Source organism: Solanum pennellii, chromosome 1, assembly GCF_001406875.1.
Source record: "Solanum pennellii chromosome 1, SPENNV200".
NCBI lineage: Eukaryota > Viridiplantae > Streptophyta > Magnoliopsida > Solanales > Solanaceae > Solanum > Solanum pennellii.
In genome coordinates this window covers 6,608,246-6,624,334 of record NC_028637.1, presented here as the reverse complement: position 1 = coordinate 6,624,334, position 16,089 = coordinate 6,608,246, and the positions used below count along the sequence as shown (strand labels likewise).

Here is a 16,089-nt window from a genome sequence, read left to right as displayed (position 1 = left end):
GGGTGGGGGTGGGGTGGTGGGGGAGGAAGAAGAATAAAGAGCAAGATTGAGTGATAAGTAAAAGTAATCCAATCAATTGGTTAACATTTTTTCTTTTTGAAAGAAACTTGAAATAGAAGAAGAGGTATATATGCATTGAAAAGAAAATAATTACTACCTCCGTTCAGAATTGTTTTGCATATTAATATGATGAAAAAATATATTAGTCAAATTTTTTATAGTTTGACTCTAAAAATAGAAATCGTAACAAACAATACCGGACAGACGAAGTATATTAAAGAGTAATAAAAATAGAAGAAAATTTAATTAATTATTTTATTTGTTTCAGAATAAGTGACAGATAAAAGTGTTATAAAAAAAGGAAAGGGTCTGATATATATTTAAATTTTGATCGAAATTATTGTTACTATACGAAACATTAGAAAAGAGATTTTACCCCCTTGCACTACTTTATAGTGTATTTTAAAGGTATATATGTGTTCACATGTACATAAGAAAATTTTTCATAATTATAAATGTGTTCATGTGGACACATATATACCTTTAAAATACACTGTTATATAGTTTAGAGGTAAAAAAATTCTCTATAAAATTTAAAATTTGATATTGTAACAATAATTTCAGCTAAAATTAAAGTATTTTACAGATTCTTTTTCCTAAAAGAGATTATCTATTTTCTTTTATTATGGTTATAGAGTTGCTTTTCAAGTAGGATAAAGATAAATACTAACATTTGATATGAATCTATAATTGAATGTTCAATGTTACTTTAATAAGTAAATATATATGGGATTGACATTGTATCCAACCTTATTTATTTGATGTATCAATTTGTTTTGATCAATCTGAATCACTTTTATATCTTATAGTTTGAATTAGATATTTTTTATTTTTATTATAAGGGGTCCGTTTAGTCATGCAATATGGTATCATGATATGGAATCATAAAATAAAATTGAAGTTTTGTTTGAACATGCGATATGAAAATTTTTGTGTTGTATATTTTCTCATAAACATAAAATTTCATAAATTGTAAAATTATTAAAATAGCCCCATTATTTATTCAATTTTATCAAATAAAAATTATAAAATCGCATAATAAAGGTATTTTTTCTCCACTTAAGTAATTTTTTCATCTAGCTTTAATTCAATAAAAAAAATTAAACATAAATTGTAGTGTACTAGTTTTTAATATAATCCTCCCAGATAATACAAACAATTTTTTAAAGCTGAATTTACATTTCTTGATCATGTGACGGAGAAGACTGACCCACATTATTACTTTAAATCATTTGTTGGACAATATCATCCGCAACTATATTTTCATGTTTATAGACCATAAATATTTCATCACTTTAACAATCGGTTGGTGTGAGTTAAAGTGATTATATGTTGGTGAGAATAATAAATTTTAAAAAGTAATGATGTGTTATAAATTTTGTTTACATATGATATAAATGGTTAGTAATCTATAAATGTGGGATTGTTTTAACAAATATAAATTTGTGGATAGATTTTTATATTAAAATATCTCAAATCATGATATGAAATCACCATGTAATTTCATATCATGCTTTTTGGAGAATATGGTATCACATCTGATAATATGGAATTATGAGATGGAATCAGCGTTAAATCGCATATCCAAAAGGCATAATATATGTATTGGATCTTAAACTTGGCTTCAAATTTTAACTTTGACCTCCAACTTTCATAATGCACAAATAGACACTTTAACTATCCAACTTTTAAATAAATAAACACATGAGTCATATATGACACAATACACGTAGGACACCACGTAGGACAAAAAATGACATGTGGGACATGTGTGTCTATTTGTCAACTCTATACAAGTTTAAGTGTCTATTGGTGCACATCCAAAGTTGAAGGGCATAAATGTGCTTTGAAGCCAAATTAACGAGCACATTTATATAATATGCCTATCTAAAATACTGATTCTATCTCAAAATGTCATATCATTATATGCCATCGCATGGCCAAAACGCCTATTAAATATCAATATTTTAAAAGAATCTTAGCAAAAGTGAAAGATACAAGCATATTCAAAAAAAAAATCTTATAGAATTTTTTTTGAAAATTTGAATATATCCATTTAAAAGTATACATTTTTAAAAAGTAAGCGATTTTCTTTCCCTTACCGTTAGTCAAATAATTTTATAAAATTATGTAAGATTTTATTTATTTAAACAAGGATAAAGTTGGAGAAAAAAAATCTTCTTGAATTAATGAACCACTTATTTTGAAGTAAAATGTGAAGTACAAATTAATTTAAAATGGATGAAATACTTAAATAGTAAATAAAAAATCTTAATAAATTCTAAGCTACCTCCCAAATTAACTAGTAAGTAACTAATGATTATTTCTTTTGATTAAGAAGTGAGATTCAAAAGTAAAATTAAAAAAATTAAATTATATTAAATTTTAAGTTAAAGAATATAAAATAGGGAAATTTACTTTTAACTTTTTAAAGTCAATTTCAATTAACTTAAAATTATTTTAATATCGTCAAATATTCTATAATCTAAAAATAAATTTTGACCAATTTTTAAATAAATTCATACAATAATAAAAGGTATTTTTGAAATTTTGAATTTTCTGCAACCTTATTGCCTTAAATAGGATACACATGTCGTATACGTGTCACCATAAAGCTATTTATTTAAATTTCTTTTTGTTCAAAACTTTTAATTATAGAGTTATTTTCTCTCACATTAATCTTCCCTAATTGTATGAGTTGTATTAAGTTCCAATAACGTTTCAATGCAATCGATTGTTCATCGTTATGATTAAGAAATTAAATTAAATTATAATTTAATTTAAATTAAATTAATTTTAAAAAATTGATATTTGATTTGATTTGATTATGAATATTGAAAATTGATACTATTTATTTGATTTTGATTTTACTAAAAAAAATTCATAAAAATAATTAAGTTGAATCGAAAAATAAGATATATAAGTTTCTAATTATTTATATATTATATTTAAATAAAATTATTTTGTTATTGTGATTAACCAGGTATTTAACTTTACATTTTCTCAAGCCAACACTTAAATTTTAGCATAACTAAATCCTTAGTCCATCAAAACCTATTACTATTACTTTAGTTTGCCTACCCTACATCACATAAGATAGTCACCTTTTTTTTTCTTAATTGAATCACTTTGTTTGTGGAATAATAACTGTAGTATTACTTAATTGCTTAATTAAACCGACAATAGCTTTTATATGGATTGTTCATGTACTAATTTGTGCGAGTTATGTATGTCCTCAAAAAAATTATTACTTTCAAATTGAAATAACCAGAAAAACTGAATCAAGTCGAAGTAAACACCGACAATAACCAAATTAGTGTTTTTTTTTGCTTGGTTTGGTTTTAGAAATTTAAAAACTCGACAAGATTGATTTGGATTTAACCAATAATTGATTTAAATCAAACCATGAACACCCCTATTCCCTCGGTTTCATATTAGTTGACCATCTTACTAAATATAGTTGTTTCATATTAGCTGTCTACCTTATTAAATTATGAAAATATTAATTACATTTTTTCTAATATTTTCTTTGTAATTGCTTTTTTTTTAAATGTTCACATTTAATGTAAAATTCTCAAAAAGTACTTTAAGAGATAAATCAATAAACTTTATTTTCTTATTTATGATTTTTTAATATACATATAAAAAAATTATCAATTAATATGAAGCGGAGGGACTCTGATGCTAATCTTTATGTTGTCTGATAATTTCTTCTTAGTAATATCAAATTTGTACATGCATGTTCGAAAATATATTATTATGTACACAATTTTCAATAAAATATGAATTTAAAGCTATTTGTTTTTGTTGTAATTAAATGGAATGTAAGTCCTCATTTCTTTTTATTAAATTTAAGATATTTTAGTGTGCATATTGATTTGAATATTAAGATGCATATTAAGATTTAAAGATCGAAGTTTGTAAATATTTATATACTAAAGATATTGCATTAAGCTCTAAATAGTAAAATAGTTTAGACTGTTTATTTTTACAATATTTGAATATATAAAATTTGTACTTATTTAAAAAGTAATAAATATAATATTTAAGTATAAATTTGATCTAATATTATATTTGTAAAATATTTTCAAATTTCATATGACAGTTGACAATTGTGATGATTAATGATAATGATTGTGTAGATTGATTTGAGATGATGTTAGCTAATGATGGTGATTATGGATTGTAATTATAGTATGATGGTTGACAATAGTAATTAACAGTAGTAAATTGTTGTTGACTAATAATTAGTAGTGTAATGACACTGATAGCTAATGAAAGTGATGAATGATGATGACGGTTGGCGATATATAATGTTGATTTAATTATAGTAATTATCAATAATAATTGGTGGATGTAACAATGATTTATGGTGATAATTGCAAATGATGACTAATAGTGATGAACATTTGGTGATTGACATTAGTGACATTTATGGTTGGGATGAGGATGGTAGGTGGTGGTGATAGTTATGGTTGAATGATGGTTATGCGTACTGAGTGAAAGAAGATTGAGTAGCGGTAATAGTCATATTTTTTGTAAGAAATTCTTAAATAAACATCTTAATGATGCTAAAATTTGTTATAGATCTTAATCATTCATATTCATTTAACTGATTTTAAAATAAGAAAAACAAACACACTTAATCATAATACAGACCTTGAAAATAAATGAACTTTATGACTAAGATTTGAACCATGTAGATATAAACCTCCATTAAGTATAAATAAATGGTGCCTTATTTTCTTTTCCTCTTAAATCTACGTCTAATTTTACCTCCAATTGTAAAGTGATTTTTTTTCAAAAAAAAAAACTTTGTTAATTGGTCAATGATCTTTTTAAAATTGAATATCATGGTAGAGCGTTTGAGTTCTTGATCTTGCAATCAAAAGGTAATCAATCAGCGGGGGGAAAAGAAATTTGCACATTAAAGACATTATTTGTCAAATCTGTTTCGAGGATAAAATCATTTAAGAATTTGAAAAATGCAAAAAAAGAGAATCAAAATTAAAAGAGAACCAAACTAATTTTTTTCACTCTGGAATTGAAAGGATTTTATTTATTAAATAGTAGGTTCATCGATAAAAAAATGGACTGATCTAAACGATATAGTTCCATTCACATCTCCTTCAAGAGCTTTTAATATAAAGGACGAAGATGCTTAAAAAACAAACAACTTATTCATATGCATATTTGGATCCATAGTCTTCTTTTCGCATTCCGCTAACATGTCTGTTGCTAATGAGTTATCCTCCTCATTGTATGCTTCATTGTTAATCCTCCGATCAATAGGAGCATTGACCTGTAATCCAAATAAATGTGTGAATATATTGATTAGAACTTTCTAAGGTGTTAAGTAATATCTGAGAGTCAATCTCCACGATCAAATGATTAATATTTATTTTCTGTGCTAGATTCAAACCATGGATCAAAGCTAGTAGTTCCGCATGATGGACATTAACGACTTTTACTTTGCAAGAAAATCCTACAATCCGCTAATATTTCTTTATAACAATTTTACAATTTACTTAGTTGTAAAGATATTAAATTTTTAATGAAAAACATTAACAACATAATCAGAGTGGCGCAGCGGAAGCGTGGTGGGCCCATAACCCACAGGTCCCAGGATCGAAACCTGGCTCTGATATTTTTATATTTAATTAAACTTAACATTTTTTATTTTTAACTATTTTTTTATTTAAAAAAAATTAAAGTTGTAATAAAAGAAATTAAAGTTGTAATCGAAAATTTGAACTTGCGTTCAAATCAAGCTGTTGAATTTTTTTTTTCCCTTGTTTTAAAATTTATATATATATATATATATATATTTTTTTTTTGAATTTGGCTTTAAAAGCAAGCATTATTGTTGAAAAATTGATATATATTTTCTGGGTTTGTGTAGTTCTTTCTACTTACTACTATAATATAAATATATCGCATTTTTCTTGTGTAAAAGTTTAGAATTTTGAATATGGCTGTTGATTCTACTGCTGAGCGTCCTCTTTTCGGTGGTGCTATATGCACTACTTTCCCTATCCGATTCCAGGTTTTCTTTTTCTTTTCAAAAAGATAAAATTTTGTATGATTTTGCAATTTTTTCATATTAATTAAGGGTTTTGCTTCGATTTCATTTGTTTTGCAGGATGTTAGTAATGTCCGTCAAGTTCCTGATCATCAGGTTTGTTGAGCCAACCTTTGTTTAATCGTAAATTGGTATAATTCATAATTGAATTTTTAAGTGTTTTGGTTTTAAGGGCACACTGATTGGGAACAAAGTAGCTCAATAGAAAAAGTAAAGTGTAATGTGTAGTGTTTTATTGGAATTCTGGAACCCCTTTGTGGTTTTTCTTTTTTTATGGAGAAATTATACTGAGTAGCTTTTTGTAGAATTTGCCCTTTTGTGTGGTAGTTTTACATTACTGGGTTTGAAACTCTGATGTTTGTGTACGGCTTGTGAGAATCGTGATTTATGGATTATTAAGACTATCTCTTATCATTGTCTCGCTCGGCTGTGGTTCCGTCTCTTGTCCAGTGTCTGTAGAGCCAGTGGCGGATTCAAGATTTTCATTAAGGGGGTCCGAACAAAAAAAGAGTAGTGCTTAAGATTTGAGGTTTGAACCCCTCAACCACTAAGGCAACGTCTAATCTTATATTCAGGAAGTTCAAAATCAATATATAAATATAAAAATTCTTAAAAATAACTTCAATATACAACGTAATTTTTTGCCGATGGGGTTCACCGCCCCTGTGTAGAGCTAGATGAGCCTTATTGGCAAGGCATTGGTCCTGTTATTATTGATTCCGGGACCTTCCTGAACCGGGTGTTGCACTCGTTGGCCAAGTATCGGAGATGTTATTCAATGGACTGTAGTAACCTGTCATTACTCGCCATGTGTTGTTGCATAATTCATCCACTTACTTGAGACCCTTTTCCCCCATTACAACCCCTTTTGTAAAAGTTCAATCTTGGATGAAATTTCATGGATTATTTTATATTTGATTGTGGTTTATCCTTTTGTTTCTTCTAATGTTTTGTTCAGATTTGTTTTGTTTGTTTAAATCATATGAGGTTTGTTGCCTTTGTTCTTGTTTACTTTTGATTGAATAAGAAAAGTACACTTGTATTGTTATATATAGAAGTTCAATCTTGGAAGAGATACTGGATTCTTTTTAGTATTCTGGATAGGGTCTCATTCTTTTCTTTTTCTCTCTAATCTTCTGTTGAATTTGTTTTTACTTTGATTGTTTGAATGCAGGAGGCGTTTGTGGACCCTGAGCGCGATGAGAGTTTGATAATTGAGCTTCTGGATCTGAAGATGGATGTAGCAGACAGTGGAAGTGCCACTTGGTTTCTTCAAGACCTTGCAAATGAACAAGAGGCTGAGGGAACTACAGTAAGCTCTTCTCCTATCTTCAGAGAAGACCAACTGTTTTGGGATAACTTAATTTCTGTTCGATTAACACTTTATATGCTTTTCGAAATAGTGAATATGCATGAACTAATTGTAGGGACATGACCACATGCCAATGAATACCATTCTTTGATTTGTCTTATGGATTGTTGTTACTGATTTGTTACCTGTTTTTCTCAATTCTTTTTTGGATCGCTCAAATAATTCAAAATCGAGCATAATGGGTACAAATTATTCATGTATCCAACCCAATTATTTTTGGACTGAGGCACTGACATTTTTTTTAAAAAATGGAACACGGAGGCATTGCAAAACTGAATGAGCTAGATGGGACATAAACGTTGTACAGTTGTTTGGTATTAAAAACTATTGCTACTCTTGTTCCTGATACCAAATCCTGCTACATTGTGTTTCTCGAGTTTTAGGTCTGAATTCTCATGCACTACTCTGGCATTTTGGTAATCCGTTTGAATACTGATCACAGTGGCTAGAGTGATTTTTTTTTCTCCTTTGAAATGGTAAGCAGGGCAGAGTGAAATGGAATTTATCTTCTTTTTCCCCCTTTATTGGTCCTAGCAAAACCAGGAAGAAGCTACGTAAAAAAGGCCATTACTTCCTCGGGATACTGCAACCAGACATAATGGTTGAAGGATCAACATTTGGGCATTACTTCCTAGAGTGCTCTATGTGGTTCACTGGTCTGGAGATCTCCAATGTCATCTTTCTCATTTTCATACGTCTCAAGTGAATAATGCATCTTTCCCAGAGCTTAAGCTAATTATTGATCCAAATTGAATTATGTATCCAATGCTGCTAGTCAGTTTTGTAGTGCTGGCAGTACATCAATGGATTTCCTCCATATATCACTTTTTAGTTCTCTATTTTAATTTTAGTTTTTCCAAACGAATTTACGATTTCTGGTATTATCTCTTGGAAATTGGTTAAAGTAGTTCAGTACTCCGACAACTCCCCGAGTTTTTCTTCAAGGTCCAGTATTGCATTGCAAAATAATTGTTCTTGTATTTACATACTCATATAAATGGTAATTCTTTTACATGAAATGTGAAATATTGAACTTGTTCATTTCTCTAAAGCTCGCAGTTTTCTTATTGGTTAAGTTGTTAGTTTATATAGCATCTCAGACATTATCTTGTTGATTTTTTCGGTTTATATCTACAGATCACTGAGCAGTCAGCAGTGTTTGAGGCCCCTGGATTGTGCTATAGAAACATGCCTGTTGTCATCACCACCGCTGTTGGTCAGATGGTATGTTAGTGTTATTTTAGAAGTGCTCAGCATTTATGTATAGTTTTGATGCCAAGAAAAGCTGTTTTAATGTTTTTACCTGCTCAAAGAAAGAGCTGGTCTAATCTGTCATCACGGGGAAGTTATCATGGTCATATACCATTATTGAGAGGCATCGTTTTATGGTTAATGACTAGTTAGTATCTCTAGAAATCCTAAGAACTTCCATTCTCTAACACCATGGTTATCAAAAAGAAAAAAGAAAAGAAGGAACATTCATTCTCTTTACAAATTCCGTAGTTTGTGCTCCTGTAAGAAACAAGTTTTAGAATTTGTAGTTTTTTTCGAAAAGTTGGCAGATCCATTTTGTAATTTTCGATAGATATGGCACTCTCAAGAGGGGAATATTGCGCAAGTCCATATAAGGAGACCAGTTGTCTATCCCCACTAACAATTTTCTGAAAATTATGACTTGAATTTGCGTTGAATATAACAGACAGATGAGCGTGGTCCCTATATCAACTCCACATTTTGGCCATCTTCTCTATATTTTTTACATGTAGTATATTCATCAAGTGACCTGGCAAGATGCACATGAAATTTTTTGTTGGATTAGGAACATAGTAATGGTGCTCTTCTATAATGTTATACGGCAATGTTCTGAAATGCATGTTTCTCAGAAGAGGACTGTAGTTCTCTAGCCCTATATATTCCTCTCCTTTTACTTAATAGGTGGATATTTTGGTAAGTGAAGGTTATCTTCCTTCTTCATTCACATTTGCATGAATTTATTTTCTGGAAAAATGGAAGTAGATGTGAAGATTGTTAGTTCTCCCAACACACAAAACTTTCAACTAGGATGAGAGTCATTGATGACATGCTAGCCAGCTAGTCGTAAAATTTCATAAATTTATTTAATTAGTTGGTATAATTTATCATTTTTATGTCGTCAAGATAATCCTGATCAACCTTATTCAATTCATAGGCAGTTGCTAAGGGAAAACAAGGGAGGGAAGCACAGAACTTGGTTAAGGTAAGTTTGTAAATTCTCTTTCCACCCCTTCCCCGATAACTGCAAGATGATATCTGATCGTGTCCCATTCAGGTGTACCTGGCAAACATTCGCCTTAAGGAAGTTGGGACAGATGTACTGATAACTGCATATGAGCCTCTAGTAATTAAGTAAGTGTGGACGATAACTCGGTTTACTCAAGCTATAAACTCAAATTACCTTGCTTTTTAACATTTTCTTTGTTTACCTTCGTGATTGTAGCCCCTTGAGTGAGAGTGCTACCGCAGTTGGGGCAGGCATGGCTGTACCTGCTGCACAGTCTGGAGTTATGCCAATGGCTGAAGTTTTTAAACTTGCAGTCTCTAGTTTCAAAGTGCACAACTGGAGTCTCTTTGGCTCTGCTGCTGCTTGAGTTGCAGTTACACATGTCTGGCATCGCTTGGTTGATTATAGGTCCATTTTCGAAGAGCCCGATTATTTTGTGTTTTTTTTTTTGAAGTTTTCGATTAGTTGCTTATATGGTTCCTGTTTTAGTAGACTGAGGGATATAGAAAGTGTAGTATTTCTACTTTTTTCAACTTCTGTTCTGGATTTTGTGTATAATATTCTGTAATCTCTTTGCTTTCCTTGGTTAAGTTAATGAGTAAAGTATACACTTCATTACAAAGGCTTGAAATTATTAAGTAGAATGTTGATCAACATTAAGACATTTCTAGTTATCTCACCAAATGATTCGAAAGATTGCAAAGAAAGGTGTTCATCGTGACAAAAAGTAAGGTCTAGGCCCTTGCTTGTACTTGTCATTTTTTATCTTTTAACACTTCAATAAAAGACGGTTAGACACACTTCGAATTTCAGCATTATAGTCCAACTTATTTCATCACTAATAACTTTTGGATGGGTTAACAAGACGTTCATTTATCAACTCAACCTATATTGATCCGTCTAAATTTAGTTTAATCTGCTTGTTTGTCACTTGGGTGATTCGCAGCCCACATGAAATGTTGTTTTTATAAAAAAATATTTTCCCCTCCAATTTTTATCCTCTTTCTTGTATGTGACATGGAGTTCTTCCACTATCGGATCCCAATATGTGAGAGGTTGGCTATAATAGTGCTGAAAAGAGGTAGAGACGGATCGAAAAAATATCAAAGAGACGTAATTAGATAGGACCTGACATACATGTAACTTAATATTAAAGAGACGTAATTAGATAGGACTTGACACACGTATAACTTGCTGAGGACATGACGTTACATAGGAGGTTCATCGTGTTTAAAGATTGGAGTATGATGTTAGTAGGTAGCCGAGCCTAGTCTAGTTTAAAATATAGATTAAGGATTATAATTATAAAGTTTTAGTTAAATGATTTATAAATAATTATGATTAAAATAATTCTAATTAAATTTTCTAATGATTTCCATTTTTGCATAACGCGGAGCCTTCTCAATTAATTTTATGGTTCATATTTTATTTAAGACTCAGAATCCTATTTTTAGGGGAAAAAAAAAGCAAAGAATAACAAGTTATAGGTTTATTTTTGGGTGGGTAAAAACGTGCCTACATAAGGAGTCTCTCTAACCCCCAAAAAATATTTCGAAAAATACTACAAAAGATTGCAGACCAGAGACAAAGTTGTTAAAATATATCTGCTCAAATTTCGACTTGTATTTTTTGAGTTAAAGTTTAGCACGTTGAGCATGTTTAACGTGTTTGTATTTGTTATATATTATTCATGTAAGTAAAATGTACAGAGTTAGAGCAAGGATTAAAAATTTTGGGGTTCTAAATATTAGGACAAAAGAGAAACATGTATTTCTTGAGTTAAAGTTAGCATCTTGTGCATGTTTAATGTGTTTGTGTGTGCTATATATCATTCATCTAAACAGTATGTACGGAGGCTGAGCCACGATTATAAGTTTTAAGGTTATAAATTTTAAAATAAAAGAAAAATATGTATGTCTTGAGTTAAATTTTTGCATGTTGTCCATGTTTAACGTGTTCGTGTTTGTTATATATCATTCATGTAAGCAGTATGTTCAGAGGTGGAGCCAACATGCTTATTTTAAAAAGGAAAAGAGAATTTTATGTTGATAGTGGGGTTCAAACCCACAAAGCTAGTTTGAAAAACAATTTCACTATCCTTTCTTATCATTGAGCTATCAATCAATTTTATTAGGAAATTCACAAGTTAATATGTATATATAAAATTTTCTAAGGGATAAGACACAATTAAGTACTCCCCTAGATTACGATCGAAATCCCAAAGACACACCTTAACTAAAATAATATTACCCCCTAAACTCATTTGTTTTTTTATAATTTTGTACACCTTTTGGCTTACATGACACACCCCATGACTCCATGCAGATGAGGTGTGTGAGAGATATCCGGAAGCCATGTAAGTAAAAAAGGTGTATAAAATTATCAAAAAATGAGTTCAGTGGTATATGACCTTACTTTAATTAAACTACATCTCTGAGATTTCGGTCATATTATAGAGTGGTACTTGTACCTTATCCCAATTTTCTAATACAAGTACAGGGTTTACAAAAAGCTAGCGAGTTCATCTGAATTCATGAACTCCCACCTAACTCCGCCTTTGAATATGTATTGTGAACTGCTCCCATGTATCATTTTTTCAATATTTATGTGACATTATTTGATTTGCATAAAAATTGAGACAAAAAAAAAACTTTTGAAATTTGTGATTTAAAACAAACTTTAAATATTTGTGTGAACAAATATTATTTAATTAATGTAAAGTGTAATTTTAAAGTTTAGCCGTTTCTAATTACAAAAAGTATGATTATATTTTCTTTGACTAGATAAGAAAGTGTTATTGTGAGATTGACTCTAGACTTAAAACTTGTACTGGACTACTTTCGGCTGATCAATCAGGATAAAATTTCGGTTAAGTATAATTAAGTCAAGTAATATGTAATGTCCTTATAGATTCATGTCATGTGTACTATTTAATAATTTATGATTGAGATTCATTTAAATTATATACCCATCTTAATAATAATAACAAAGTCGTCAATTATTATTATTTTCTTAAACTATCAAATAAAATAAGTAAGTGTACTCTAGCTAATATTTTCAAGAAAAAAAAGATTCGCAAAAATATGCGAACTTTCTGACTTTTTTGCCTGTCATACCTCGTGCTTGTATTGGATTTTTTAAATCATAATACTAATTTTAAAGAGTTCGGCACTTTTGAAGAATCTAAATAAATATATTTTTTTATAATTATTTGAAAACCTCCAAATAAGTTTTTTTAAAAAAAATGTATTATCATGTTCTTTAGTTGAATTATTATCTATAACTCAATGATACTTTTAAGTTTGATCTATTTTTGAAGATCACTTCAAAATTTGGAGAAAGCATGAGTGAGATTACTCCCGAAGAAGTTTGGCGTGTAAAAATTCAAGAAGCTTGCATATTCCTATCAATCTTAATTTTTTTTAAGAAATATAGTTTCGGTACACTTAATTGCTTTATTTGATAGTTTTAAAAAATAAAAAGAGTTGACAACTTTGTTGTTTTTATTGTTATAATGAGTATATAAATTAAATGGATCTCAACCATAAATTATTAAATAGTACAAATGACATTAATTTATAAGACCATTAAACATTATTTGACCTAATTATATTTGACCGGATCTTTATCCGATCAATTATGCATGCAAATATCTATTTTTTCTGCACCATTTAGATTTTGTTTCTATTTTAAAAAATTGAACATATAAAATTTTGATACATTCTTAGAAAAAAGTATGATAGATCCCTCAACTTTGAAATTTAAAGTTAATATACTCTCGTTATATAAGTAGCTCATATCTATCTCTATTGTTATACAAATGACTCATATATATACTTTTCCTCTAACAAAAGTGAAAATAATTAATTTGGATATGACTTTTAATAAAAAAATATATAATTCCATATGGGTACATTTAATCCCACTCACACATAATTTTTTTTTCTTGGACTAATCTAATATTTCCATGATCAAATAAATCAACGTTTCACTAAGTTATTTTTTTTGAAAAATCAATCATAGAATCCAATTTGTTTTCTCGAATATAAAAACTAAATAACAATATAATTTTAAATTATAATATAACCACAAAACAGTTAATTTTTTTCTTTACACTAAGGAATGAAAAAAATAAACAACTCAAATAATAATTTAAGACGTCAAAAATACAAATCTCTCTTGTGAGTATATAAACTTTGACGCCTTAGCTATAACATTCTTAGTAACTTTGTGACCTCCAATCTACTTTTTATAATATTAATATTTCTATGTAAAACTAGGAGCGGATGGCCCGTTCCCTACATTGAATTTTTTTTGCAAGAAACATATAAGTATATATATATTTTACGAACTCTATAACTAACATCCTTCTATTGTATTGTATATATGTTTGTATTCGAACACATGCTATGCAACAAGTATGATTGTATTTAATAATTACGTTATTTCTTTTATATAGGCTATTAAAAAAGGTTGAGATACAACACCAAGTGAGTTACATTTGCACTTTCATACACATGGACATGATGGAAAATCATTTGTTGATGATCATTCTCGAATTGTCCATGCAAGTCTAAAACTTTTAAAACTATCAAAAATTGTATATGTAATATCTCAAAGTCAGCTTAGAGTACAATTTTCGGAAGCAACTTAACAACATAGTTGCTTTCAAAAATTGTACTCTAAGCAAACTATAATTTCACCAATCAATACTTTGAACCTATGATACATTACATATACATTTTTAGATAGGTTTTAAAGTTTGACTTAAGTGGTCAATTCGAGAACAATCATCAACAAATGGTTTTTCATCATGACCATGTATATTAACGTGCAAATGTAACTCGGTGTTGGATCTCAACTTTTTTTAATAACTTATACAAAAAAAATCATGTAATTATTATACACAATCATATTGTTGCATAGTATAGTTCAGATACAAGCATACATACCATACAATAGAAGATAATAGAAGATGTTAGTCATAGAGTTCGTAAATATATATACTCACAAGTTTCTTGCAGTCTTCTCCAATTGAGATAGAGTCGCCCGTGTGAGTTTCAATAGCAATTTCATGACCGCCACGACGATTCTTCGCATTAATTTCCGACTTCTTAATACACTTGTCACTTTCCCAAAATTGCATCCATCTTTTCCACACATTTTCTGGTAGAAAACTCGGCCTAATACCTTCCCATTTTATTTTAGGAATGAAATTCTTATTTTACCGCTGCCTTCATCCAATGTCTTTTCACTTCATTTTCACTAATGGAAGCATCTCAATTTAATTTTTTCTGAAATAAATTTTGAAAGTAATACATTAATGTCCTATTTATAAATGTGAATACACTTGCTAAACTCACTTATGATTAAAAGTTATACCTTGAATTCTCCAAAATAACCATTTCTTATATAATTTGAGACACGTTTTCAATTGATTCCATTGGAATCAAAATCACTTTTGAAAGACTTGAATATGGAATTATAGCACGTTTTCGAAGGTTCCAACCTGTATAAATTTGAAGAGGTTATTAGGAGGGCTTATCACAAATCAAAAGTAATATAAGTATCTGACATTATATTTATAACTATTAATTTCCAGAAGGTACTCTCATCCATATTCATCAAATTTGGACAAAATGTGCATATTGACAAAACAAGAACAATTTATAAAGTTGTTCACTAGGCAGACGTAAATAAAAGCTTACAAACTACTAAAGCAATTGATTATAATCAACTTACAAAACAGTTACTGAAACATTCTAATTTTAGTCAACTTATAGAACAATTAAAACATTCTAATTCAAATCAAACTTATTGAAGCATTCTAGTTACAGTGAACTTATTGATACTATCTAATTACTATATTAATCTCACAAAATTGAAGACAAACAAAAGGGATTGAAGCATTATAGTCAACTTATAGTACAAACAACACTTCCCCATGTGTGAAAAACTAGAGGAAGAAAAGGATTTGGAGCCAAATCCTACACTTCATCAGCAACAAACAGAAGCACAATACATCAAAAACTTACTAATGAACAAGCAATTGGCTAATCAATTTGATCTTAGAGGTTATTGATGACAGTGAAGTTGCTTTGAGTCGCGTAAAGATAGAAAATGATATGTAACTAATGGTTTCGAGATTAAAATGAAATAATTGAAAAGGGATTCACTATGCAGATCTTCTCAACAGTGAAATAGAATAGAAAAGAGAAGTGTTGAATGCCTTGAATCGGACCCGTTACAGCAGAAAGAACGGGGGTCTCGCTGCCCGGTCAGCGAGTCGGGGGGTCCAGGGGGGGCGACGCGCCT

General features: G+C 29.5%; 1 protein-coding gene and 1 non-coding gene across 2 annotated transcripts; both read left to right on the top strand.

Annotated features, from left to right (window-relative positions):
- The first annotated feature begins 5,635 nt into the window (after nucleotides 1-5,635).
- Nucleotides 5,636-5,707, top strand: TRNAM-CAU. Its single transcript has one exon. It is a non-coding gene; the product is annotated as a tRNA-Met (tRNA).
- Nucleotides 5,708-5,908: 201 nt separating this feature from the next.
- On the top strand, nucleotides 5,909-10,397 carry LOC107011949 (ran guanine nucleotide release factor). Its single transcript, XM_015211643.2, has 7 exons — nucleotides 5,909-6,106; nucleotides 6,203-6,238; nucleotides 7,317-7,454; nucleotides 8,652-8,738; nucleotides 9,703-9,750; nucleotides 9,823-9,899; nucleotides 9,991-10,397. The coding sequence occupies exons 1-7, from the start codon at nucleotides 6,032-6,034 to the stop codon at nucleotides 10,139-10,141; spliced, it is 612 nt and encodes a 203-aa protein (XP_015067129.1). The 5' UTR covers nucleotides 5,909-6,031; the 3' UTR covers nucleotides 10,142-10,397.
- Nucleotides 10,398-16,089: the final 5,692 nt, after the last annotated feature.